At 40.0% G+C, this 27,081-nt stretch overlaps 1 protein-coding gene across 3 annotated transcripts in view; it reads right to left on the bottom strand.

Annotated features, from left to right (window-relative positions):
* MDN1 (midasin AAA ATPase 1) overlaps window positions 1-27,081 on the bottom strand; it is an 89,187-nt gene that overhangs the window by 56,635 nt on the left and 5,471 nt on the right. For 2 of the 3 annotated variants that reach the window (XR_014509530.1, XM_083433392.1), the window contains exons 4-38: window positions 26,567-26,674; window positions 26,235-26,427; window positions 24,610-24,825; window positions 23,936-24,067; window positions 23,156-23,259; window positions 22,327-22,441; window positions 21,328-21,518; window positions 20,963-21,044; window positions 20,383-20,478; window positions 19,165-19,277; window positions 18,722-18,870; window positions 18,568-18,628; window positions 17,816-18,021; window positions 16,421-16,524; window positions 15,605-15,749; window positions 14,642-14,738; window positions 13,180-13,293; window positions 11,372-11,519; window positions 11,109-11,219; window positions 9,983-10,134; window positions 9,224-9,402; window positions 8,878-9,086; window positions 8,183-8,329; window positions 7,693-7,834; window positions 7,437-7,571; window positions 7,187-7,325; window positions 6,943-7,081; window positions 6,666-6,793; window positions 6,306-6,441; window positions 5,094-5,223; window positions 3,267-3,500; window positions 2,777-2,974; window positions 1,988-2,196; window positions 1,299-1,421; window positions 85-282 (exon numbers count right to left, since the gene is read on the bottom strand). Coding sequence is in view for 2 of the 3 variants with exons in the window: in XM_083433392.1 (XP_083289518.1) it covers window positions 85-282; window positions 1,299-1,421; window positions 1,988-2,196; window positions 2,777-2,974; window positions 3,267-3,500; window positions 5,094-5,223; window positions 6,306-6,441; window positions 6,666-6,793; window positions 6,943-7,081; window positions 7,187-7,325; window positions 7,437-7,571; window positions 7,693-7,834; window positions 8,183-8,329; window positions 8,878-9,086; window positions 9,224-9,402; window positions 9,983-10,134; window positions 11,109-11,219; window positions 11,372-11,519; window positions 13,180-13,293; window positions 14,642-14,738; window positions 15,605-15,749; window positions 16,421-16,524; window positions 17,816-18,021; window positions 18,568-18,628; window positions 18,722-18,870; window positions 19,165-19,277; window positions 20,383-20,478; window positions 20,963-21,044; window positions 21,328-21,518; window positions 22,327-22,441; window positions 23,156-23,259; window positions 23,936-24,067; window positions 24,610-24,825; window positions 26,235-26,427; window positions 26,567-26,674 (5,083 nt within the window). In the remaining variant the exon portion in view is untranslated. The remainder of the gene's footprint in view (window positions 1-84; window positions 283-1,298; window positions 1,422-1,987; window positions 2,197-2,776; window positions 2,975-3,266; window positions 3,501-5,093; window positions 5,224-6,305; window positions 6,442-6,665; window positions 6,794-6,942; window positions 7,082-7,186; window positions 7,326-7,436; window positions 7,572-7,692; window positions 7,835-8,182; window positions 8,330-8,877; window positions 9,087-9,223; window positions 9,403-9,982; window positions 10,135-11,108; window positions 11,220-11,371; window positions 11,520-13,179; window positions 13,294-14,641; window positions 14,739-15,604; window positions 15,750-16,420; window positions 16,525-17,815; window positions 18,022-18,567; window positions 18,629-18,721; window positions 18,871-19,164; window positions 19,278-20,382; window positions 20,479-20,962; window positions 21,045-21,327; window positions 21,519-22,326; window positions 22,442-23,155; window positions 23,260-23,935; window positions 24,068-24,609; window positions 24,826-26,234; window positions 26,428-26,566; window positions 26,675-27,081) is intronic. The other variant, XM_083433393.1, reaches the window with a different exon arrangement.

The raw sequence follows: 27,081 nt of genomic DNA, 5'->3' as shown, positions 1-27,081 counted from the left end.
CAGTGCGCTTGCAAATGAAATAAAAATGATTCCATTTAGAAAGGAGGACAAGAGAAATAGTTTTAAATGACATTATGGACTTGCCTGTGTGAATCTGTTCAGAAAAGATTTGGGCAATCCCTTTCTGCCACCTCCTTGCCTGTAGGGATTCTGGCATCCAAAGATCTTTGTTTTCTTGTGTTGCACATGGAAGCTCATTCCCAACTCAGGAATGTAAATCTCTGCCCGATGGTCAAAACAAGCATTCAGGCCTTCTAGTACCGACTGAGAAGCCAAGTTCAGCTATTTGAGAGAAACCAACAGGAAAATTTACACTGCCCCTCCTCTTCACAACACACACTTTTGCCCACAAAACACCTTTAAATCTATAGCAAATAAGCAAAAGTACTGTAGTTAGCTCAGGAAAAGTTAACTTCAGATTAACACAAATGCCCTGGTTATTTAGCTACTCTTTTGGCTTCAAGCTCCTTTTGCACAACAAAAGAGCAACAGCATAGCCCAGGGACGTCCAACTCCCAAAGACTGTGATCTACTCACACTATAAAAAAACTGGCAATGATCTACCCATTGCTGTTGGATGGACCAAAGTTGTTGAGCTTTTTAGGAGGCCAAAGCTGTTGAGCTTCTTTGGGGGGAGGAGATCACTGAGGGGCCTGAGATCTACCAGTAGATCATGATCTACCTGTTGGACACGCCTGGCGTAGCCTAAAGGTAAATACAACTGTGAAGTCAATGAGGCTGTCGGAATCCACCCAGATAAATGCCATTGCTCAGGGGTAGAGTAGATGCCTTGTGTGCAAAAAAAGGTCCCAAGAATCAATGGCTAGCATCTTCAAGTGGCACTGTTTGAAACCCTGAGCTGGATGGACCAATATTATAAAGCCACTTCCTATGGATTCTATTAAGAAAGTGTTGATTTCAAGCTAATTCAGCCCTAAGACGGCACTTAAAAGGTAAGTAGTAGTTTTAATCTTCTGTAAACTGCAGCACATCCATGACACAGAACTCAAGCTGTTTGTCCACAAAATCGCCTTCTGTAACTGCCACCCCAGAAAAAGCAAGTGTGCGTTCTCCCACTGGAAAACTGAAGATAAAATCTGAGCAGCCTCTTGAATAAATGGGAGCAGCAGACTGTTCCAGGATACTTTCTCCACGTAAGGAGAATGCACTGTTAACTTTACCATGTTTGGATAAGATCCTTTTAAAGTCCCCAAACAGCATATTGAGACAGCTAGAGACCTCATTTTTCAAAAAAGGAACGAAAATCCTTTTTCTGTGCTACATTAAGCTGAACTCACCTCATCTAATACAATCCAGTGTCCAGCTTTCAATGCTGCAAGCAAAGGTCCATCACGCCAGGCAAATTCCCCTCCTTTGCCCCCTTCAACAGGTAAGTCTGTGCCAAACAAATCTGTGACGTCCTGGATCAGAAGGAAGAAAAGTCAAGGTTTCCAAATGCATGTGAAACATTTGCAATTTAGAAAAAGCTCTCCTAGGCTTGCAGTAATAATCCAGTAGCATTTATACCAAGAGTTATAAATATTTTGTTCTATGCATCTGTTGCATCAGCCAGTAAGTGCATTCTATGAACAAAAATGAAACCCAAGAGTAATTTTAAAAATAAAGAAAAATAATTCTAAACCATTAAGATTTTAACCAATATTCAAGCAGCAAACTTTGATCAAGGTTCTTTGCATCTGTATTTTAGGCAGTTTGTTTTGATCATTCACACCAATAGATGGATCACAATTCTAGCAGAATGTGTCCCTTTACTAGACAGGAAAAGGAATATGATGCTTCCTCTTAGAATTAATCAACAATACACTCCTTATTAAACTTACCTATTTCTAAGCATCTTCCCCCTCCCCAATCAATTAGGAGTATTCTCAAGATTTGTGAAAACTTAACACCTGTTAACTTGCAAGTATAGACTCTCACATTCGCAAGTACAGGTATTTCAGTGGAGACCACAGTAATCCCTACCTACCGTTTGTTCAGAAAGATTGATTCTAACAAGGCAATTTCCCGAAGCCTTTGCCAAGGCTGCTACTAGGCTGGTTTTCCCAACACCTGGAGAGCCTTCCAGGAGAATGGGCTTGCTGAGTTGCAAGGCCCTTAACAACCGCTGTGCATTCATTGCTGTAGTTCCTGCATTTAGAGCGTAGTCTGAGACATTGTTCTTCTGGTAAATAGGGCCTACAGCACAGAGAAGGCAAATAAAAAATTAATTAGATTACAGTGTAAGATGATCAACATTTTTGCTCCAGTGAAAGTACTAGCTCATCAGACAGAATAATGGTACCAGATCAACATTCATCTTGATGCAGAGGGATTTTCCTCCAAAGTTTTGTTTTTTGTATTTTTGCAATCTTCCCTAATCTCCCCTCTTTTTAATGGGTGGTGCAGGCTTAGCTATATTAAGCAACGGCACTCCTGTCTTAACATCTGAAATACACAGAATTATGATACTTAACAATTCTAACTACAGATTGTGGAGTAAAATATTTGAATGCTCCGCCATTAAAGCTCTTAAAAACTCCATGCATATGGAAAGCTAGCATGCCAGAGCGAAGTCTAAGCTAAGTGCCTTCATCTGAGAAAAGAGCATTCAAGCACTCAATTAGAAATGGAAGGGTCTTGGAAGGACTGTAACAATTTTTTCCCCTGCATGCTTGTCATCTCTCACGCATTCTGCTCATAAGTCATCGTAAGCAGCACATCACCATTCAAATTGTACAGCAGCAGCAGCAGCAATACCACCAAAAGAGTTCCTTGCCTGTTGGTATGAAAAATGGGTGGATTCCTATGTGGTTCTCCATCCAAACCATTTCCCTTTCCCTCTTCAGGTCATATATTTTCAGCTCATTCTTCTGAACCTCAGTGAGTTGCACTACTTGGGAAATTTCCCCACACAAATATTCCAGGCATTTTTCACGAGCCAAAGCAGCTGAGCCAGCCGAACAGGACATGGTGCCTACATAGGGGGTAGAGGGAAGAAGAGATCATAGTTATATGTCAATGGTGGAAATGAACATGTAGTTAACAGTGAGATATGGCCAAAATCTGTAGACAGGTTGTAATGCACACTCTGTAGCACAAACACTATACGTTGCTTGCATGCGTCTTGAGACTGTTTACTATTTTTGTTCCAAAATGACAAACTTGCTTTAAACCCTTGCGTAGTTCTCATCCAGGGGTTGAGGGACCCCCTCCCCAATAAACGATCTGAACTATTCAGAGATAAAGCAAAGAAACTGAAGACATACCTGAACCTATTCCATCTATGTACACCAGACATGCAGCATGGACAAATGTTGTCACTGGACAGACGCTAAAAAGCTGGTGCTCCTCTGAAGAACTGGATAGTTTGTCTTGCGCCATAGCATTCATGAAGCTGACCCACGACAAAACATCCCGGATGCTGAGGATACAGTGGTGTCCAAATTCTTGATTGGTCAGCCACTCTATGAAATCCATCATGAGCCCTGCAATATCTGCCCCTGGGAAAGGTGATTAGATGGAGAGAAGAGAAAAAATACATAAGACACAGACCTGAAACAGAATATGTTTTGCAGTAATTCACAATGACCCACAAGGGATGCAGAGGCCTCTGTACATAATTTTTGCAAGATAACTGAATAGAAGTGCTTAAATGTTTTTACATAAATATCTGCAAAAGTAGAAAGGGTTGAATGCTTAAAAAAAAAACATCCACAAGTAAATCAGCAGATGCAAAATTCAAAACATGCTTTGATCCTGCAACTTCATTGGTCTCTTTGTCCACAGTGACTGAACTTTGGCCCAGACCATTACTTTAAGCCTAAGAGGACAAACATTCATCTTAATGCAGAGAATATAGCCAAGGATAGAAAAAATAAGAGAGTATGTTTCATGAGCACTACGTATTTTTTCATCCTTCATTTTAAACCTTGGATAACAAAGAACCTAGGTCAGACCTGTATGACATGCACATATATTTGGACTAGAACAATCCTTAGATGTTCAATTTGAAAGAGCTTTTTCCGACAGCAACTTACAGCTGTGTTCAAATGAGGTCTCTGGTGACAATATGCATAGCAACCTCTGCCTATACCACAGAATCTAGTCACTGAATTCCAAACTTTTTTTTATCCCTTTCAACGTACTAAGAGCTCAAACTGTTCTTCCTTAAATCACTGTCCAGGCAATGATAAAATTTAAGCAAAAGGAAACTGATTTTGCACTTAAAATGACCCCAGTATTATGCAAATATATTTCAATTCCACAATCTAGGTTTATCAAGTATAGAATTTGGAACATACAGCATCTGAAACATACTGAAAGGTAAGCACTCCTATATTCAATTTGTCATACTGCCAGATAAACATGCATTGGACTAAATCTCAAGTGAAAAATTGCAGTGTCGCAAGATCACACCTGTTTGCAATTTCTGTTATCTGCTAGTCGCGTCTGAACAACAGGTAAGTGGTACCTTCAGTCTGGGCCATTTGTAGCAGGAGTCCCATGGGACTTCTCCACAGGAATATTATTCAGCTTAGAGAAAAACCTATGGGCAGCGCTTAAGAGAGTGAGACTATTTCAGAACCGCCTGAACTAACTTCTTAGCTTTTAGAATCTGAGAGAAGCTGACTTGCAAGAACAGAAGGTCTTTTAGAAGGAAACCCCACTGGGACACAGAAACGGAGGAGTGCAGGCTGGTTACTAGGGAGAAAGGTACTCAGAAGTGATTGCAGACGTTTTTCAGCAACAAAACCACTTCACTGGTTTTGAACCTGCTTTAGCAGTTTCATAAAAGTCTCTTTTGACTGTTAACATCTTTTCTGTTCTTTCTTTTTTCTATTCTCTTCCTGGCCTACAAAGGATGGAAAATCCTGCCTGAATGTGATTAAACCAGCAGAGCATGGCAGCCCTAAAACTCACTAGAGTAAGAAGAGAAAGCTTTAAGGAAGAGGGAAGAGGTGCTTCTCAATCTGGCCAGCACTGGCATGTGACCCTCGTGCTGAAAAGGTCTCCCATTACTGATATAAGCAGAGGGACACCCAGAGAGAATAAGTAGGTGATGGAGTTGGTGAACAAATACCTCTGATATTTACCTTTGTCATTCTGTTTGGCAAAGCAGAGTCCTGGATGAAGATTATGGTTTACAATTTGCATTAAATCCATACGGTTGTTACTTTGCGGACACCATATTTCTGTAAATCTATTACGCAAGGCAGGCGACAGCTATGGGCAAGAAAATATTAAGTGCAGTTATTATGAAGGGAAGTGCTCAGAGGAAAATTTAAGAATCCTCAAAGAGGGTTACCGGGATAAAAAGAGAAAACCGAAAAATTATAAAACGAGGGAAAACATATTGCTATAAATAATGTGTAAGGGAGTATCAAAAAGCACAATAGGTTAGAATAGTGTGCGTCAAAGAACAAAACTGCATAAAAATGAGTTTTACTTTTTTAAAATGAATGTTTTATTAGACCTAATTTATCCTTAGAAAAACGATTTACTCATGCAAACATACTTGCAGCTTAATAGGCTTGATATTTTATGACATTCTCAGAGGAGAATGACATTAATTCCTGCCCCTGAAATTCCTAATAGTCTTATAATATGATCTACTACAGGATCCCAAACCAACCCACACTTCTTTATGCTGCATTTTCTTCATCATCACTAATTTTATTAATCTCAACCATTTCCACATTTTTCCGATTAATTCTATCTATCTAGGAAATAACACATTTACTCAGTTCCAACAATCAAACAATCAACAATCAAATTAGCTGTCAGATCTCCATGTGGAGCTAGGTCGGGGCAGGGAATCTTTTTTCAGTCTGATGGCCACCTTCCCCTGCAAAGGATCACTATGTGGTGAAACAAATGAGATATGAATTTATACTGAAACAGCTTTTCCTAACCGTTTAATATTATTTTAGTACTCTTTACTCCTTGAAATGTAACCTACTTGACTTGAAAGGCCTGGTAGTAAGAGCTTTCCTGTCTCTTCCTCCCTGTGGTAATTAGGTCATAAATAAAAGAACTGGGAGTGTGAATGTGTGTGGTCTTTCTTACAGATAAGGGCATGGGGCTCCCAAGCAGCTGTAGCCTGCGAAGGACAGCCATGTGATAAGGAAAATGTAACTATCAAAGAGCCTGGGGTCCGGGAAAGGTAGGATGTGGGACTGGTTGCAATGCCTTACAAGCTTCTGGAAAAACCCTAAGGCCAAGTCGGCATAGGCATTTTTTTCATTCCTAAAACTACAGGTAATTGAAAGTGGCAGCCAGCACAGAACGGCATTTTCTTACATTACCTCTTTCTTCCCAAAGTCGCCGCCAGGATTCATTGTGGCTAAAATGCGAAACTTCTTTCCTGCAGTCAGCAGTTCTACTTCATTGTCCTCACTGGCTTTTTCAGCCAACACTAGCGTCTTTTCAGTTTCAAGGACGCTGAAATAAAACCACGTTCTCAATATTTGTTCTCGTTAAATTTCAAACATCCATACAAAACACTAGAGACTTGCCTAATCGACAGAAGCTTTGCAACTCTTGTTGTTTAGAAGAGCAGCAAGAATCAGAAGAAGCCAGGGAAAAGTTAAGATTTATCCAATTTGCATTTGTGAATGACACGCCAAGGCAACAGACTAAAAAATGTCCAGTTTTCAAGTGCATACCTATTTAGTCTTTCAAGAACAGAATCATCTGCCAATGAAATCTCATCCATGAGAAAAAAGCCATCCTCTCTCATTGCTAAGACAAGGGCTCCATCATGCCATTCAAACAGCCTAGAACCATCGAACTCCTGTTTGAAAGAAAAAGGGAAAGTCTGATCAAGTGTGCGTGTACATACATACATACATACATACATACATACATACAAATATTTACAGGCACGCACTTGGTGGATTTTTCAAGCTCTCAATTATATCAGGCACCATAATGCCAACTTACCTCATCCTTTGATCTCTGTCTAACAGGTCGCAGTCCACCCAGGAAGTCAGAGGTCTCCATGTGCAAGTGACAGTTCACAGAATGTAATTTCCGACCAGCCAATGCTGCAAATATCTGACAAATAGTAGTTTTGCCACACCTGCATAACACAAAGCTTGCAGTCAATTAAACTCCAGTGACTTGTCTGTTGCTCTATGCAAAAAATAAATAAAACTAATAATGAATATATTGAAGACTGGTTTACCCTGTGTCTCCAACCAGAAGTATAGGTTCACCAAACTCTAATGCTCGGCCTGCCAAAATGGCAAGCCTTGTCATCCCTTGAGTCCACACAATGTGACTGAATTCATCGCCCATTATAGATTTCCACGTAGATGCTTTAGCTGGTTCAAAGTGGTAATGGGGTTGAGGAAGGAAACAAACAAAAACAAATTAATTAGCTTTAGCCAAACATTAAATCTTCTTTTATTATTTTTAGCGTTTTTCAAATTTACCCATTTGTTTCTTTACACTTTCTTCTGAGAAGAGGTGCTGAGGATGCAGCTTTCTCTTAAAGTGTTTTTCAATGACTGTTTGGATAACGTCAACTTCTTCTTGTTTCCTGACCCTTCCTGCCAGAAGCATAAATCCTAGTAAAAGAAAGACAACAGTTCATCAGGATGTTCACCGCTTTTGAAAAATGGTTGAAATGTGGCTACTGAGCTGGACACACTGGCTGTGTAAGTTGAAAAGAAACAAGTGGAGACTCACCGTCATTTGCTAAATGCTGAAGCCAGTCATACTCCTTCTCCATCTGTTCTGCTAATCGGTACCTTTCAGCCCAGCGAAAGAGATCCCGAAGGGTAATGAAACCATGCTTGCCAGCAAACACTGAAGAACCTCTGCGATAAGACTAGATTTAAAAGGACATAAAAGCATTCATGATCCAACACAATTTTCTGTACCCACAACTGCATTTTCCACTACTCTTGCAATGCCTCCCCTCCTTACCACCAATTCTCCAAGTTGTCTTCGTAGCATTTATTTGTCCAAATTTCACCAATATTTCAGTAATGACCATCAGTCCCCTGAGCCAAACATATTCTGGTAGGTTGCTATGTAGCTCAACAATACCCCGCTCCAACCCCCCCCCCCAAGCCAATAAATGTGTGCGCCTTGAGTATGACACCAAACTACAACTAGGGCTCAAGTGACTTCTCTATTATTTTCTCATTAAGAGAAAAAAGATTACTGTCCATACCTGCAACTCCAGCATGACTTTGACAAGTTTACTGCAGTACGAAGGTGGAAGGTGACATCTTTTGTGCAGGATGGTTTCTAGCTCTGTACTTGGTAGCTCATCAAAATGCAGCTCCACAAATCTGTTCCTGAAAGCTCTGGACAATACCTTAAGACACACACACAAAAACCACCTGTCAAGTGTTAATCTACTGAGAAATTCACGCACACTGAAAACACGAGTTTCCCACCCTCAAACAGTCAGCTAGTATTTCATGGCCACTGAACATGTTCATACTCAATGGGTTTGCCCTCTTAATACCCCCCCCCCCGAAGATTTCAGTGCATGTCTGCAAACAGTGGGGTTCTCCCAACTCTGTTGACACCTCTCTCTTGTGTTTGGATGGTACCATTTTGGACTGGCAACTTGTAGACTGATTTCACTATTGGTTCTGGATATGCTACAAAGACTAGAGCATTTGACTAGGAGTGGCGAAGACTCAGGTTCAACTCACCACTTAGTTATAAAGCTCACTTGGTGATCCTAGGACAGTCTTTCACTCAAACTATCACTCAGCCTAACCTACCGCACAGGACTAAGGTGAAAGAGAGAAATCACATATGCCACCATAAGGTCCTTGAAAAAATGGTGGAGTGTACGTGTAAATAGCAGTATCAAAAGAAAGCCAGCTTCACCTGAGGAAACTATGTATGTACCTTCCTGCCTCCATAGAGCCCTGGAGGATTCTGTGTAGCAAAGAGCATGAATCTTGGGTCAGCTTTGACTGTTTCTTGGGTTTCTGTTATGAACAGCTCTCTGTTGTCATCCAATAATCTGTTCAGGGCCTCCAAAACATCAGTGGGTGCCAGGTTGAGTTCATCCAGGATTATCCAGTAGCCCTTTCGCATAGCATCAATGAGGACACCTATGAAGCATTTACAGAAAAAAAGAAATAAATGAGTTGCCCACTTGAGGCAAGCCAGGCAAGCATCTGTTTGAGCAAGTAGGAGAGCCAGCTGGCAAGGAAACACTGAGTGACTGAGGTAATAATCAAAGTCCTACCTTCCTTAAATATCAGCTTCCCAGATGGATCTGAAGTATAACAGCCAATGTACTCTTGTATGTCAGTATGTTCATGATTGTTAATCCTAACACAATGGTTCCCGGTTGCAGCAGCCACCCAGCGTATTAAACTGGTTTTACCAATGGATGTGTCTCCTTGAATCAACACTGGATAGGTCCTTAAATAATTAGAAAACAGCCAAGTTGGATATTGTGTTCTATGGTGGTGAATTATTACTATAGCTATTAATTATTATTATTATTATTATTATTATTACTACTACTACTACTATTAGAAGCTACAGTGGTACCTCCATTTAGGAACAACCCTGTTTACAAACTATTCGGTTTACAAACTCCACAAAACTGGAAGTAGTGTCCCGGTTTGTGAACTTTACCTAAGAATGGAAGCTGAACGGTGGAAGGCACCGGCAGTGGGAGACCTCATTAGGGAAAAAGCGCCTCGGTCTTAGAATGGTTTTGATTTAAGAATGGACTTCTGGAATGGATTATGTTCGTAAACTGAGGTACCACTGTACCTGATTGGCTTCAAGGTCTTTTTACAACATATACTGATTAAGGGCACTTCTAGAAATGAGAATTGGGCTTCCTGTTGTGTTGTGTGATAAAAAAGAAAAATTTGCTGAAGTTCAGAATAAACAAGTCAAAACTAGGCACAACTGACAACAGTATTTGTGCTTCTTAATTGTCGTGTTATACGGTTCCTCCAGCAAATGGTACAGCTGAAGTCCAACATACCCAGCTGATACAACTCTGACGATGTCTCTGAGGTTAAGTTTAACTGAAGCTGTGAGCACATAAGTCTCATCCACAGTTGGTTCCATGTCGCCAATCGAAATCCAGTATCCCTCTACCTTAATCATTCTCCCTCCTTTAGGCTCTGGTAACGACTAGAATGACATTACAGAAACAAAACCAGTTTATGTTATGAACTGCTATCTCCGCATAATAGCAATGTTCTTTGTTTAGCTAAGCAACACAGTCTTAGAACACCATAATACATGTGGTATTTCCTTCATATGTGAGATGCAGAAGATTTATCACGCTCTGGTTATGGTATAATCCACCAAGCAAGCACAGAGTCTACACCTGGGAGGAGGGATATATTAACACAATGCGTTAGACTCCCTCTGAGAACAGAAGGACTCTTTCCATTCATGGAACGTTTCTGATCTAGCAGGCAGCATCTCACTGGCAGAAGAGGATGAAAGGTGTTTTTTTTATTATTTTCCCTTCATCCTGCACCCCCCCCCCAAATCACCTTTCACACAATTCTAGAAACAGCCCCAACAAACTGAACAATATTTCCAAATGCAGAAGGAAGGGGAACTGGAAAAAGTCACCTTCTCACCTTTCCATCAGCAGGAATGAACTCTAGATCTAAGCCAATGTATTTCCAAACCTTACATGGATTCAGCATTCCCGTAAGTGGGATTTCACTTATAGGGTGCTCCTATGGGGATTGGGTGGGGTGGGGAGGGAGTATTTTGTCAATTTCCACTTTCTCCTGCAGACCCGTCCAGATGGTTGGGGGACTTTTGAAAACAGTGTGAAAGGTACTGCTAGGGTGTGCGCAGATGAGATCAGGAACAATGGTCTCCCACCTTCCTCCAAGCGAGAGGCTTTGATTAATGTCAGACCATTCAGCAAACAGAATGCAATCTTCCAGGTGAAAATGGGAAACCCCTGATTTAATCCAGGGTGAGTAAAATTAAACTCAGAATTCAAATTGAGTTTTGTTCTGTTTTATGTATTTTATGTCATACCCAAAAAAAAATTCTGAGGAGGAGGGGAGAACTCAAACTGAGAACAATTCCATACACACACACACACACACACACACAAATAATAAGAATTTACTTGCCTGCTTGAGGATGTTTTTCACATTTCCAGACAGAATATGCTGACATATTAGCCTTTGAACAACAGGGTAAGAACTTCTGTCAAGCTGGGTGAGGAAACCCAAGCAAAAGCCCTATTGAGAAGAAAACAGATTTGGTTTTTTTTAAAGTAGCTAGTTTCAAAGAGATTTTAATTGCTAACGCCAGAGAATTTCTCTCTCTCTTTATCTAAAGACAAAAGGGAAGAGAGAAGGAAGTTTTAGGAACAGAGAACAAAGATAGTCACCTCATAAAGAGAGCGCTGTATGCTACAGCATGGGTTGGATGATGCAAATCTCAAAGCTCTGCAGAGAGTACGAAGGCTGTAATGAGGTCTGTGGCCTGTCCCATCTACCAGTTTTGTTTCACACTCCTTCCTCACAGACAAATAAAAGCTGCAGAAGCAAAGGGTTATTTATATGAAGCATATTTTTCATGTATTACACTCATTTTTCTACCATATTAACAGGAGGTAATTTATCTAGGGGCTTGATACCTCAATGTGCTGCAGAGTTCCTTTTCCTGAATAAATATTCTCCCCTTCAAGATTGAATAATTCTTCACTCCGTATCGTTGATAACCAACCCAGGTAAGGCTCAGTCTATATATCACATATCAGTCTTCCAGAATATCTGGTGAAGGACTACAACTCCCACAACTCCCAGTCAGCTTGGCCAACAGATATGATGGGAGATGCAGTGTAAAAACAACAACAACAACCTGGAATGCACCAGGTTAGAGGAAACTGCCATAAAATAAAAGCTCAATTCTAAATGTCTGTGCTAAGCCAAAATGTTCCCTTGCCTAGAAGTGGAGCACAGCTATGAAAGAGCAAGGGACCATCTGTATGGGTGTAATGCTCAGATTCTCCTCCTTTTAGGCTTCATGTTGTATATATGCATAAATAAACCATATATCATAAAAACACCACAGGCTCTACTGTGCCCCATTTTTCCAAAAGGAAACACAAATCCTGGGTTTATCATGTATGGGACCTCTGGAATCTCACACCACTCATAGAAATTGGAGTCGTGTGTTGCAGTATATACAGAGTGAGGCCCTCTATGAGATAGTCCCTAAATATTCAGATGTATCTATTTAACAAAACTCAAAGAAACCTGTAAGCATTTTATAAAATATAACATTAAAATTATTGATAATTTAGGTATTTAAGATAGCCAAAATATTAAAAACAGTGGTTAAAAATAAATTCTTTCCCCTTCATATTAATCTCACCCCAGCCATGGAAAATAAAGTGGTGTAATACATTATCCAATAATAGTTTTCTGAAGAAATTAAGTCTTCAAACAGGAAAATTCCTCAGAAATTTCAGGAGTTAAGAGTTAGAATGAACTTCTGAATCACTGTCAGAGAGAAGAGGGCATCCATGTTACACTAATGTAGAATAAAATTGAAATACTCAAGGCTTCTGATTAAAATTTATTCAAATATTGGGGCTTAGAAAAGCAGGGGAAAACCCATATATCTTGACTGACAGTGACATTTGCTAAGACAATGACACTCAGGGAGTGGAGCTCACACTCATTTAGTAAAAACAGGGAAAGCAAGTGGGATGCACATCTGGAATCTGGTGCACAATTTAAATAAATTATTTGACGTTCTGAACTGTAATGAGCTCAAAGAAATGGCAACTCATAGAGGAAGTTCAAAAGGCAGAAAAGCGCAATCTGAACTCTGAATTCCCATCACTTTCAGCCTGTGTATCCAAAGGTCAGGATTGATAGGAGATGCAGTGCAGCAACTTCTGAGGACCACAGGTTAACTACCCCCATTTCAGAAATACCACACTACAAGTCAGTGTTTTTTCTTCTTAAAAAATGTTTAGGGGTACCCTCATTTTCCTACTCATATTGAAATACTGCGCCTTAATGAGGCCAAACTTAGATTCACAAAATGTTTAGGGGTATGCGTACCCCTGCACCCCCCCCCCCAGAAAAAAGGACTGCTACAAGTTAAATACAACAAAACTTTCCCAAAGACTCTCTTATCAAATCTTACAATTTATACAGTAATTTCTGTTCATCAAAAACTTACTTTACGATCCCTTGCACTACGCTCTTGCTCACATTCAGCCCTTTGAGATAATCCATGATAAGAATCTGCAAGTCTCCTTCATTTTGTAATTCTTCTACGTAAAGTTCTGTGAACCTACAAGACGACATTACATTGTAAAACACCTGTCTGCTTATTGATACCAAAGTCTGATATTTGATCACAGCCCCTTGCCTGTCAACATCACAACCAATTACAAATGTACTGAATTAAAGACTAGTAATAGAGTAACATTCGGTGAAAGCTTGCAGATTACTTAGAAATCACATAATTCAGCATGCAGAAGGTCCCAGGGTCAACCCCCAAGAGCTGTAATTAAAAAGGAGTCAGGTAGCAAGCTTAGGAAAACATCTGCCTTTGGTCTTGGAGCACTGCCCCCGCCATCCCCAAACCTTTCTAGAAGGTTGGGGAAACCCCAGAACAGATTAGGGGGCACACAGAGGAAGGGGGAGAGATGCCCTGCCATGCAAGCAGAAGTCATTCTTCTCACACAAAGCACTACTTAGAGCTACACTGAATACAACCCCAAAAGTTAAAACATACCATTAGAAATTAAAAAATAAAACATTTTAAAACATGCAAAAATGTTTAAATTGCTCTTCTGTTGGCTTATCTGAACATTAGTTGTTTCTGGAAAAATGCAGACCTTTTATCATAGGTAAATTTTGGCATCCTTTCATCTGCTATACACTCAAACCTAGGGTATTGGGTTTTCTATGATATTTCTGCTGAATTATTTTGAGCTCTGCAGGGGCAGTGATAACACCATGCATTTGTCACTGATGTCACACTGTCCATAAGTCAAAACCTGTTGAGAAATTCAGTGGGGAAATGAAAGTGCAACTGCAGAATTTAGTGCTTAATGAACACTTGACAAGCTGCCATCAGCTCTTGCTTGCCTAGCTAATTTGGACTGCATGGGCTATGAAAGATCAAAGTGAGCATAAAATCCACTCATATGCCCAACCAGCCTTTTATCCAGCTGTTTTGTAGCTAACATGTAATGCTGACAATCAGAAGATGGCCAACGGAGCAATGTAGATCATTTCCCTTTTATCTTTCCCATGAGACCACTATATAATTCTAGTATCCAACTCTGAATCTGATGACATAAAGGACACTTGAAGACAACTGCAGCTCTCAAAGAGAATGTGCAACGTTTATTATTCCTGAGATTGGCAGCAAAAGGTATTTTGCAACATAGCAGCTCACCAGCATGCTTCAGCTATAGCAAGGATGAGCTTGGGGAGTTAAGAGTCTTAATACAAACTGGCTGGCCACAGGTCCCTCATATCCCTAAGACACTGCATGCCAATCAGAGATGTATGCAACACAGACCAAAAGAAGTACAACATTCTAGGCTACTGCAAGCCAAACACCTCAAGAGCTACAAGTTGTTCTCAGCTTTAAAATGGTTTTGTAAAAATGTACATTCTGTATCTACCTGTTCCGTATTCCTGGAGGGAGGTTTCTTTTGCCAACATCAGTAGCTGGGTTCATGCAGGCAAACAAACGAAAATTTGAATGACGTACCAGGGGCTCTACAAGGAAAAAAATGCACAACCAACAAATTGCAGTGCTGTTTGGCCCCATAAAAACAAATGAAGCATACAAACAAGAAAGCATGAAACAGCCATTTAAGGAAAATTAAAAACAGAAGTTCGAGAAGCAAACAGAAAAACTCATACACGGCCAATTGGTTGTCCTAGCTGGTGAAAACCTACTCTCAAACTTCAGAGAAAGCTATCCTTAAAAGCAAAGATGAAAACGACATCTTCTATCTTAGCAAACAAAAGGGTCTTTTTTCATAGTCCTCTGGGACTTGCTATTCTTCAAGCTAAGGAACAGCATGGACAATGAACTGCAATTTTCTTCTTCAGGAGAAAACTCTCACATGCTAATCTCTTAAGTTATCGGGAATCAAAAGAGTGAAAAGATAGTATTATTCAGATATGAGTTTTTCAGCTATCAGTTTACAGGGCTTCCTAAAGTGCTCAACGTTGACCCACGGGGTTTATGTGACTGTGCAGAGGGTGACCTAGGTGTGAAAAAGTTTACAAGATATAGTGCAAAGAAATTAATTAGGCTCTATGAGCTTCAGAAATAAAGGGCTTGGATATTTAGTGATCAGCACCTCCTTTATGAATAATATAATCTTCTTTTTTACAATTCTTCGTAATGGTGATTATATTGTGGATTATATACTCAAATTTCTTGAGTTTATTTCATCTACATTCCTAATAATTTGCTTCTGGGTCACATCTTTATATGCTCATCTGTGGGTCAATGAACTTAGATGACTTGAAACCATTAATTTCAACCTCTCATTTTTTTAAAAAAAAGGAACTGAAAAAATAAACCACTGCAGAACAGGAAAACTTACTGCAACAAAAAACAAAAACAATACCTGTGTCTCCTCTATCCAGTAATATCAGTGAACCAGATAATCCTTCAAGTAAACCACTCAGACACTCTAAAGTTTCTGCTGCTGCCAAATTGATCTCATCTAGTAGAATCCATTCTCCTTTTTTCACTGCTTGTGCCAAGGTGCCCTAAAAAAAGACAAAAAGACTCAAAATCAGCATTTGATAGGCATCTGGTGCTGCCCTCTATTTGGACTATGTTTTGAAAACTGCATTCATAGTCAGAGGGACCAGATAATTCTAGTGGTATAAGCAGAATTCCATCTTTTACATTGTTTTTAAGCAAGCTGGTGGGGTGGAAGCTCCTCATTTAATTAACTACTCTTACTCTATAACTGTTAAATATCTGCAAACCTTTCCAAAGTGTTTCTAGTTGTACCTACTTTTTTTTTACCTAGCAGCAAACCCTTTGCAACATTCACTTTTTTCCTCAATGAGGACTCATTCTTCCTGACTTGCAGAGGAAATCTATTTCACCTTCATTTTTCAGCCAAGACTAAGGGGAGTAAAGGTGCTCATCACACAAGGACATTAAGTGAAACCTGGCTAGCCTGAAATCAAATGACCACCTCCACAGGCAAAAAAACCAGAAACTGTGTGTGTGTGTGTGTGTGTGTGATCCACATCACACATTTGAAAGCACACTGCTTCCTCCAAAGAATCCTGGGAACTGCAGTTTACCCCTCACAGATCTGTAATTCCCAGCACCTTTAACAAACTGCAGCTGCAACTTTATTTTAATAAAGTAACTTTCATATGCATCTTATGGACAAATATGCTCTTTTGCACAAAAGGACTACCTCTACAAATGCAAAAACTAGAGCATTTTCTGTCATCTTCATCTGTTGTTTTGCATGGTCTAAGCGGATACCAAGTTCTTCCCACTTTTCCTTCAATGGTGAGCCTACAAAAAAAAAAGGCAAGTTATAGTAAACGTAGGATAAGATAAAAACATTCAAGTTCATGAAATCACGTAATAGAATTTGTCATAGTGCAAAACAACTCTGAATATAACATAAACCGCTCCAAAGAGAATAGTGTAAACTGAGGTAGAAGTCCAGTTATTCCAACAATCAGCTTTAGACCAGTGATTTTATGCAATTTAAATCCTACTAGCAGAACAGGGACATTAAAATGAATGAACTGAATGAGTTGGAATTCATTGGACCCAAGTAATGTTTGAGGTCAAGTAATGCTCCAGTCATTTGTAATGCATATACAATCACCTCCTCTGTTTAAGCAAAGTAATGCTCACAAATCTGTTATCTTTATTGAATACATCTGGATTCAGCCTTAGGAGGCTAGTTACGTAAACAGTATCTCTTTCCACTTCAGAGCAGTATCTTATTTTTATCTTTATTTATTTATTAAATTTCTACACTGCCTGTCAACTGAGGACCATAGGATAGTTTACAACATGAAAACACAAAAATACGTATCATAGTAACAAACAAAACAATAGCCTTCCCCCCTTTCCCCTTTAAAATGCAGTCAAGCTTATATTATTATTAGGCTGGGATAAAGTTTGTACAACTTTAACAAGACCTTCACCTCTTCAGTCAAAGATGATGAGTGAGAATGTTAAATTCTTTCTGTCCTTTTATCTAACTGTTCATTAAATAGTTCAGGAAGGCTTAACTGTGACTCCCAAGCATCTCCCACCCAAGCCACTGACCAGTTCCACACCCACTAAGCTTCAGGAATGCTATTGGCTCATGTATCAGAAAATGCTATTTTCTACTGCAGAAAAGTTGCTTTTTTCCGTCTACTGCTGATCTCTCCATATTTGAATTCTAGAGAAAAATCACACCTATTACAGTGGTACCTCTGGTTACGAACTTAATTTGTTCCAGAGATCCGTTCTTAACCTGAAACCGTTCCTAACCTGAGGAACCACTTTAGCTAACGGGGCCTCCCGCTGCCGCCACCATGCGATTTCTGTTCTCATCCTGAGGTAAAGTTCTTAACCCGAGGTACTACTTCTGGGTTAGTGGAGTCTATAACCCGAAGTGTTTGTAACCCAAGGTGTTTGTAACCAGAGGTACCACTGTATCTCCCTTGCCAAATGTACACTGAAGCACAGTCCACCCAACTTTAAGAATGCAAGTTCTGCTTAAATCTCTCGTTTTATTTATTTGATTTCTACCCTGCCCGTCCTCAAACAGAAGCCCATTTTAAGAACTTGGAAGTCTTACCACTTTCTTTAGCTTCCTTATTAATGGCAGATTTGTGTACATGCTGCATCAGCTTGAGAAGATCATGCCAGCGCTTCTGTCTGTAACATGTCTGGATGTGCCCCAAGAAAGTCTGGTTTTGTTTCCTGGAAAACGTCTGTGCAAAAAGCTCCTCAAAAGACTCTCGCAAGGGCAACCAAATCAGTTTGTTATCCACTGGCTTATAGCTGTAAATTGGGCAAACAGTAACGTGTTAACTGAAAACTCCGGCAGCGACATGTGGCAAGATCAGGCTCAGTACGATCGGACAAGGTGAAAATCAAACCAGCCTCAGCGGATCTGATAACAGATAAAAGGTGAATCTGGTGGCCCCTGCACACCATTACTAAACAGATGACTTGAACATGTTGAAAATTAGAGACCGGCTGAAACATATAAGAGAACTTACCCTTTTTTTTCCCCAGGTACACAAAATGTCAAAAATTTCATCCCACAGCTACATGGCACCACTCATCCCAACATCTCTCCCTGCCCCAAGACTGAACATTCCCTTTTCCTTGTTCTACTTCCTTGTATTCCATCCATGGAATCCCACACCCCATTTCATGTTGCTCTATGTACTTTTCTTTTTGCCATATGTTTCTCTATTTTCTTATGAATGGGGCCAATGCACACGTCTACTAAATACAAGATCTGAACTCATGGATCGAGTGAAACAAATGATTTGTTGATGCAGTTGTCAACAGCAATTTGCAGAATTATTAGACACTCACCCCCCTAGGAGATCTGCAGTATCACTCTGCTGATTCATGTTGATAACCCTCAAACGGTGTCCTTGAAGAAACAAAACACAGAAAACACACTGAAGCGCTTCTCAAACCTTTTCTAGAATCCTGGTCAAAGTCCCCGTGTTATACTACATTTTACCTGTAATGTGGGCCAGGTATTGAACAGTAGATGTTTTGCCTGTCCCCGTTTCACCCACCAACAAGACAGGCTCTCCTTTGTCGACACACACAGCCAGCTGCTCAATTAATACAGATGATGGACGTGTGGGAGCAAAGGTCTGCTTTTTTCTGCGAATACAGGAAAGGGTAAAATCTTCTGTTAGCAATACTCTAATGCTATGTGCTAAGCATCTCCAAGTGCATTTGATTCACTAATTCTACAAATATAATCTCTCTCTATTACCAGGTTTCAAAAAAACACCTAAATGAGACATCATTAAAAATGCTGGCACGGAATTTTAAAGTTACAAGCACATTTAAAAAGTGCACTATTGTACATCAACCTGTAAGCCATCTGGTTGAAGGGTGGCTTAGTAATTTTAAAATATAAACAAACAAACAAACAAACAAACACATCAATACCTTTGCACAAGAAGCGCATGAATTTGCTTCCGTAAGAGCTGGACTCTTCCCACAGAGACCTCTTGCTCCCTTATTGCAATTTCTGGTTTGTAAAGTTGACAGTAGTATTCAGTCTAGAGTAAATAAATAAAGAGCATACATACTGAACTCAGCTTACTAAAAAGAAACATATGATGCCATATGCAGTTGTGCAATACAGTGGTACCTCGGGTTAAGTACTTAATTTGTTCCGGAGGTCTGTTCTTAACCTGAAACTGTTCTTATCCTGAAGCACCACTTTAGCTAATGGGGCCTCCTGCTGCTGCCGCGCCACCTGAGTACGATTTCTGTTCTCATCCTGAAGCAAAGTTCTTAACCCAAGGTACTATTTCTGGGTTAGCGGAGTCTGTAACCTGAAGCGTATGTAACCTGAAGCGTATGCAACCCGAGGTACCACTGTACAACTGAAAGTTAAGACACAAGTCTAGTTTGCACATCACAGTAAGGAATAGTAAATAGTTTATTGTGAATGTGCATTTCTGGGTTGTATGTTTCCCCCCCTCTCCTCATGATAGCAGGGAGCAGACAGACCACAGTCCCTGCTTAGCATTATGTCCAAACCAGAGGCCATGGTTTGCTTTGCTTCAAACCATGATCAGCAAATCAAGAACAACCTTAGCTACAGTAATTTGCCGGGAACAAAACAAACTATGACGCCTCATTTGAATGTAACACTTGCTTCCTCCAAGTGTGAGTGGACAGGATTCAAATGACCAAGATCACCATGGTTACAGTGAACTATTAACTATGGTGATGTGAGAACAAGGCCTTTGGGCTGTATTCAGTTGTTACATGAACAGAAGTCAGCTCATGCAACCAAACTTTCTTTTTCACTCCTCCTCCTCCTGCTGCTGCTCCCCCCTGCAGCCACTTTTCCCCTCCAAAGGGTTGGGTGCCTCCTAGTGAAGCCTATGGTTGCAGCAGGAGGGAAGCTGCTGCCTCAAATCAGGCAATGGGATCTTGCACCAGTGGCGATGTGCATGATCCCTACACCCAATTTCAGCCATGTTACATGTGGCTCTCTTCTTTCAGAAGAAAAACAAGAGTGGGCACTATCCAGTTAGATCATTTAATTATTTCTTGGCAGTGAAAGAGACATGAAACTATTTTTTTCCTCCTTGACAAAAGGGGTATTTGTTACACAATGCAGTATGTGTGCGAACTCTTCCTTATGACTACCTTATGCTTGGAAATGTTCAGTTGGCTTCCAATGATTTCTGCCATCTTCAGTCTACTTCCTTGCTTGGACAGCATAGCTGTGAAACAATCCAACGCCTGTCAAAGTAGAGTGGCAGGAGGGAGAGAGAGACAGAGAGAGAGAAAGAGAAAGAGAGAGAGAGAGAATTCAAGCTAATTTAATATTTAATCAGAGGTTCTACTTTTCTTCCATACTTGAGTTCACTGTAGTCAAAATATACAACTGAGCTTCATGCAATGTATCGCTAGTATGTCTCCACGAGGAAAACAAGAGGACGAGCCAATTCAGACATTTCAGCTCTCTTCATAATGGAATTCCTGGTGTAACAGCTGTGGGACCTGGCATGTCCCCAACGACAGCTGCCTCTTCCTAGTGTGATTTATGCAACCATTCCTGTGAATCCCCCATTGTGAAGCAGCAGGTCTAGTTAGATCGACCCTCAAGGAAAATTTCTAACACCAGAACCAGCCCCCTGTTCATATTCCAAATGCAACCTGGTTTTTACATTTTAAGGAATAGGTCAACGTCACTCTAAAAAACAAGGAACAGTTTGACACGTACCTCATGAAAAATATTCAGTGCAGTAGAGGAAGAAGAACTATCAAAGTTGTAAGCGATCCTGTTGCACCAATTCAGCAAGTCCCTAACACAAGAAAATAAGTGATGTGAAGCAGCTCAACAGTAGTCCATCATTTAACTTTCCTCAGCTGCACACTGCTAAAAGTGCTAGTCTCGCTTCATTAATTGCATGGCTATTTTTTTTAAGCGCCAACTCACCACATTTTCATTCAATTAATGCCTTCTCACTAGGAATTTCAATTAAGAACAGAGCAAATGGCCTCCAACACACTAGAGAGCAGTAGTCCAAAGATAATTTGCCTCCCCCAAACTCAAATATCCATCAGCTTAATTGCATATTAAAATACCTCAGAGATAACTCTCTGCCTTCTAAGCTCAGGCTTTTTTTGTTTTCGGTTAAGTGTGATGCGTCTTCCATTACGTTCTCATCGTCTGTGATATGGCTTTGCAAGAGATGTTTATCACCAGTAAGCTCAACATAAATCTCTAACAAGCGATCAATTACTACAGCAAGTTTAGGATACCTCCTCTGAAGAATCTGAAAAACAAAATAACATTAGCCGAAGTAAATATTTTACAGTGTTCCAAGGATTATATAACTCACTGAGTTTTGTCTATGCAGACAATGGTCTTAAAATCCAGAGATTTGATACATTTACAGCCTGCACAATTGCCTGGACTGGTCCCATGGGGTAGTGCCTGCCATCAAATTTTACTTTGAAATTCTCTTAAAGGAAAATTTCTTTGCATGACAATTACACTGTAAAATACAGTAATGTTCTTAATTTATCTTAGGCTTCATTTGCTAGATAGAAATGTCAGTCAGTAAGATGAACCTGGTGGATTGGGCAAATGGCCCATCTAGTCCAGGTTTTTTGTTCTCACTGTGGCCAACAAGATGCATATGGGAAACCTGCAGGCTATACTACGCTGAGGAAATGGCAATAACAATTTAAGATGAAGTCATAGCTAGACAGTTGGGTTAAGTCAATCCAGCAACGTCAATCTGTTCCTCTTGCAGAAGCACAAAGCAGCAAGCATTCCATTATGGAATGGATACAAACTTCTTTCATGTCAAGGATTGTGTTTGGACATCATGCTAAACTATGGTTTGGTGAGATGTAAACGAGACTAACTCCCTCCCAGTTTTTTGGCTCGGACAACACAAGAAATCATGGTTAACCAAACACAGATGCTTCTAAACTTCTCACAGCCATGTGGGGAAAATGGAACGGACACAGTTTCAACCTCTTCTACAAAAATTAGGACTAATTTCATTTGTTTTTAAATGAAAACACTTCGACATCAGTTCACAAAGTAAGAGTTCTCTTTCTGATACCATTTACCTCTCTGAGTTCAACTTTAGGCATATTATTCAGCTTAATTTTTGTCCAGTATTTATCTAGAAGAGCAGCATGGCTGTTTTGCTGTTTGTACCAACCACCACCATAACTGAAGAGTCTAGATTAAAAATCAAAGAACAAGTTAATTGAAGCATTAGAAGTATTATAGTGCAGAACAGAATACGTTCAAGGGTTCTGTAAGGCTCCTGCACTGCAGTTCCACAACCAGCTAAGGGAGTCAAAGTCCCAACATCATCAATACAAGAAACATGAATTCACCATCTACAATTGTCCAATTGTCATTCTTCCACTTTACAGTCTTTAAATAATGAAATGCTAAGTAATTGCTTATAGGGCAGCTGTATCCCGCAGGCTAAGCAAAACGACAACAAGCACGTTCTATGTGCAAAGCACTTCATACATGTATAATGTCAATAAGCGTAAAGACAGGACAATATTATCTGCATATTACAGATTACGGCCAAGTGATAATGGCTTCCTTATGGCTGCTTGGTAATTCCTCTTATCAAGCTTAGTTTTCACTTATATTCCAGGGGAAAGTTGTATTAGGTTTCAAAATAATCTCACGCTCCTAACTATCATTTTCCAGGAGATAATTTTCTATTTCTTAGTATGGAAAATTGCAAAAGAAATAGCAAAGGAGTGCCCACATACTTATAATTAAAAAATCATGTCACCTTTATATATGCACACAATTTAAATACTGGATTCCCCCCCCCCCATTCCTATATATATGACTATTGTCTAGTCACTGCCAAAAGGATTCATGTGCTAAGAGTTTTCCTTGTGTTAACAAAGCTACACAGTCTACCTTCTCGTTGCAAAAAGATGGAACCCAGGAGCTACTTTTATACAGTCACTTCGCCCAGGAATCAACAATTCTCCATTTTCCAGAAGAGGAATCAATACAGAGATCTAAGGAATAGGAAAAAAAAACCACAGAATACAATTTCAATGACCAGGATGTAGAGCACCACAAGAAGAATCCCACTCATATAGCAGGACTTTCTCTCCTTAATTCACTGAACCCTTCCCATAATTGCTTTTGGGCAGGACATACATAGAATGTGGTGCTATATCAGTAGGGGAAAAAATAAAAAATCTAAGGAATTTTCATTGTAATGCCATATTCTCATGCATGAGGCTATCTTGATGCCCCACCTTATATCAATGACAACCAAAAAGACTTAACAGCAGTCAGACAGTGCTGCTGTGTTTCACCTCTGCTGGTGGCCAAATATGTTACAAGAAATGTTAGAAATCTCATTCCCAATAAGCAGCCTTTTACATATACATTCCAGTTCTGGATTGTGGGAGATGGATGTATAAGAGAACCAGTGAATAGCAGATGCAGACAGGATCCATTCAGTAGTTTGTAACAAGTGTCCCCAAAAATCACTGCCCATGAAGAAGAAAATACACTGGGAATTGAGAGCCATGATAACTTTTGGGGGAGAACTTTTGCTTTCTTTTATCCAGTGCCCTTAAGTTTCCTTTGCTTTGGTTACAAAATACTTGACTTTCAAGAAAGACACCTGTGTCTCTCACCCAAGGTATTTATGGACTACCTCTAGAAATCACAGCTACATACCACATCCAGAGGAGCATAATCAATATCCTCCAAGAGTATCCAGTGCCCTTTGCTGACTGCTTGGGTCAGGGTCCCAGGTTGCCACACAAATTCCCCTGGTACATCTGTACAACGATACATGCCCAGTAAGGTCTACAAAGAACAAGCAAGATTTTTAAATAATGTCCATATAACTTTACAAAGTGTCTTCAAATATTTACCGAACAATAAGGTTTCTGAGGTATGTATTTATTTCTATTTGCTTTCATCCATACTGGGTACGCTACCAAATATAAATATTGCCAGGTATAGCTTCAGCAGCTATGATAAGCTCAGTGGGAACAAGCACTGCCAAATCATTCTTGCTGTGCCCTCTCATAGTATGAGCAGGAGCAAAAAACATGAGTTTGGATTACTGTGGTGTTTGAGCCAGTGAGATATCCCTCACCAAACAACCCATGACCTAAAGCAAAGCCCCAATAGTGGCTGCTTCAGGCATCCCAGTAATCTATAGTCTTGCTCATGTTTTACTAGGGGAGGAATGCAGCAGGAGGGATTTCTGAAGTGTGCACACTGCTAATTCCATAGTAAGACATGGTTTTTGGCTTATCATTACATCCGAATGCAGCCACTTTCTGCAAGGCAAACTTTGTAATAACAACTGCAAATGAAAACTAAAATGCATTTTCCATTACCTTACTATCAGTCTGATCTCCTAGCTGGACTTTCAGAATGTGAGGTGGCTTTATCCTTCCCGTAACGGCTGCCAAGTATTCAACAAGATACGTTTTGCCACAACCTACTGGTCCTTCAAGTAACACTGCATTTTGTGAAGCTACAGCCATAGCGAGATTTTGAAGATTTGTGCAGGAAGATTTCACCAACACAAATTGGTTCAAGATGGTCTCCTGCTGAGACAAGAGAAGGCATTGCTTTCAACTGATAATACTGGGTGAAAGTACTATGGAGAAACGTGAAATACAAGTTACAAATTTGCTAAGCTACCATTTTTTACGCATCCCAGAGCCACACACATCCATGTCCCCATTCCACCCCCATTTTTTAAAGGGGGATTTAAGCCCTTGCACTTTCTTCCTCCCACCAAACTCAAATGTTCCACTTACCCTGCTCCAAGGTGCCATATACTGCAATAGTACCTTCAGGAACAAATAGCAGCTTCAGGGGGATGAGATAAATACGGACCAATCACCCCACTCTGAAGCTGCTGTTTTAACCAGGAGAGGAACAATGGCCATGTTTAATGACAAGTCAATTGTAGTATCATTTTATTATTGTTATTTCAAAGATTCAGCTTACTTTAGCATATGCTCAAAATTCTTATCCATCTCAAATACATATACAGTAGACTGGTGCAATCCAGGCAATTGCACCACACACACTAAGGAATCTTCAGTAAAAAAACAAAAACAAAACCCAACAGGCTATTTTGTGAAACTCATAGTTGGTCATTTTTCCTATAGCATTATTAAGACTAATAGTGACACTTTTTAATCTTTCTACTTTGTAGAGAGCCACTCTTGTATGATTTTAGCTGTGCCTATTAAGTCTCTAGAGCATAATTTTATTCAACTTATGCTCAGAATTTCACTTATGTTTGAAGTTGTGTTCTTCATATGTTTCTATGTATGAAATTGCCCTGCGTTAAGACATCAGAATACATGGAGTGCCAGCTGCAGTGACAGAAAGTAAGGTATTTTGCTCCACGTATTAAACACTATTGTCAGATCACAGTGATATCTCTGCCTTAAGATCTAGCAGAGATTCTCACCAGTCAGAAAGGTACAAGGTGATTTTCACCAACACTCAGAATCCTTCTGAAGCAGACTGTTTGGTAACAAAGGGAGCTGTATAGAAAGAACTGTCTTAGCCCCTTTGGCATACTTCATACAGATAAATGAGACCATGATTTCTATGTTACTTAACATCCAAGCCTGTGGATATCAAAAAGGGAGGGGGGGGGGAACACACACACACAGAGGCATGGATCAGGAATGGGACTGGAGATTTCAAAGGCCCCTGCTCTTAAACTGTAAACTGTATTCCATCTATAAAGGGAAGGATACTATTTTGCAGAAACTTTTACACAAAACATGTTTGTTTGTTTTTGCCTTAAAACTGAAGGACAGGATTTTAATCAATGCTTAAATGCATCAAAGTAGCACTACGTAGAAATTTTGAGGGAAACAAAGGCCCCGGATTTCTCTCTTTTCAGAGAGAAATCTCCTAGAGCTGGGATAGGCAAAAGGTAGATCAGGGTCAGCGCCAAAGAATTGAATTTACGTATCAGTCCTTTACTTACATTTGCTCCTGGTCCAAACTGTTGCCTAGGGAGCAGAACACCACATACTGCTACAACCTTTGCAGAGAGGTCAGCAGATACAAGTTCTCCCTGAGTGTACCGCAACTCCTCCTCTTTGTTCCAAAAGGTTGCGTCTGGGTTGGCCAAGACAAGGGCACACTCAACATTCTGCATCCGTGATTCCTCCAGTAGCCTATCAGTCAAAAATGTGCATCTTTCAATGTTTTGAACAAATGGGAGACAAATCTACCATGTAAAATATTAACTGAGAACACACACACACACACACACACACACACACACACAAAAAGACATCTTGGGGGGAAACTTACTTAAGTCTGAAATGTATTAACTCTTCTGGATTAAATATCTTCTTCAGGAAGGATAACCGATGCTCATCATTCATGCACGTAACCAGTGCGAGACAACTGGCAGTATACCTAAGAAGCAAAGGCAGCTCAAGTACTGTTACATCTTAAGTCTATAGAACTAGGTTCCTTTCAGAGAAAAACAACAAAAGGCTATCCTGTCTCTTCAAATGGTCTGTTTGATCAATGGTCTTCAATAAATGATTTGGCCACTGATGCACAGGTCTATGTGCCAACTTAAAGTGGGCCACACCAATGGCACTACCACCATTTTCATTCTGCCTTATAGTTATTGCATTTGTAAGAGAAGAGTGATGGAACAGGACAAAAAACAAAGAACTTGGATGTAGGTCTCACAATTTAGTGTGGGGTTAATGTCAGCCCCTGGGCCTGAAAATTGAGGAGCAGTAGTAGGCTCTAAGAAAATACACCCAATATGACCAAATCAATCTTTCTTCATATTTAACTCCGGCAATTTT

The sequence above is a fragment of the Podarcis tiliguerta genome, assembly GCF_965153285.1.
Source record: "Podarcis tiliguerta genome assembly, chromosome: 3".
Lineage (NCBI taxonomy): Eukaryota > Metazoa > Chordata > Lepidosauria > Squamata > Lacertidae > Podarcis > Podarcis tiliguerta.
This window is presented reverse-complemented; position numbering and strand designations above follow the sequence as displayed.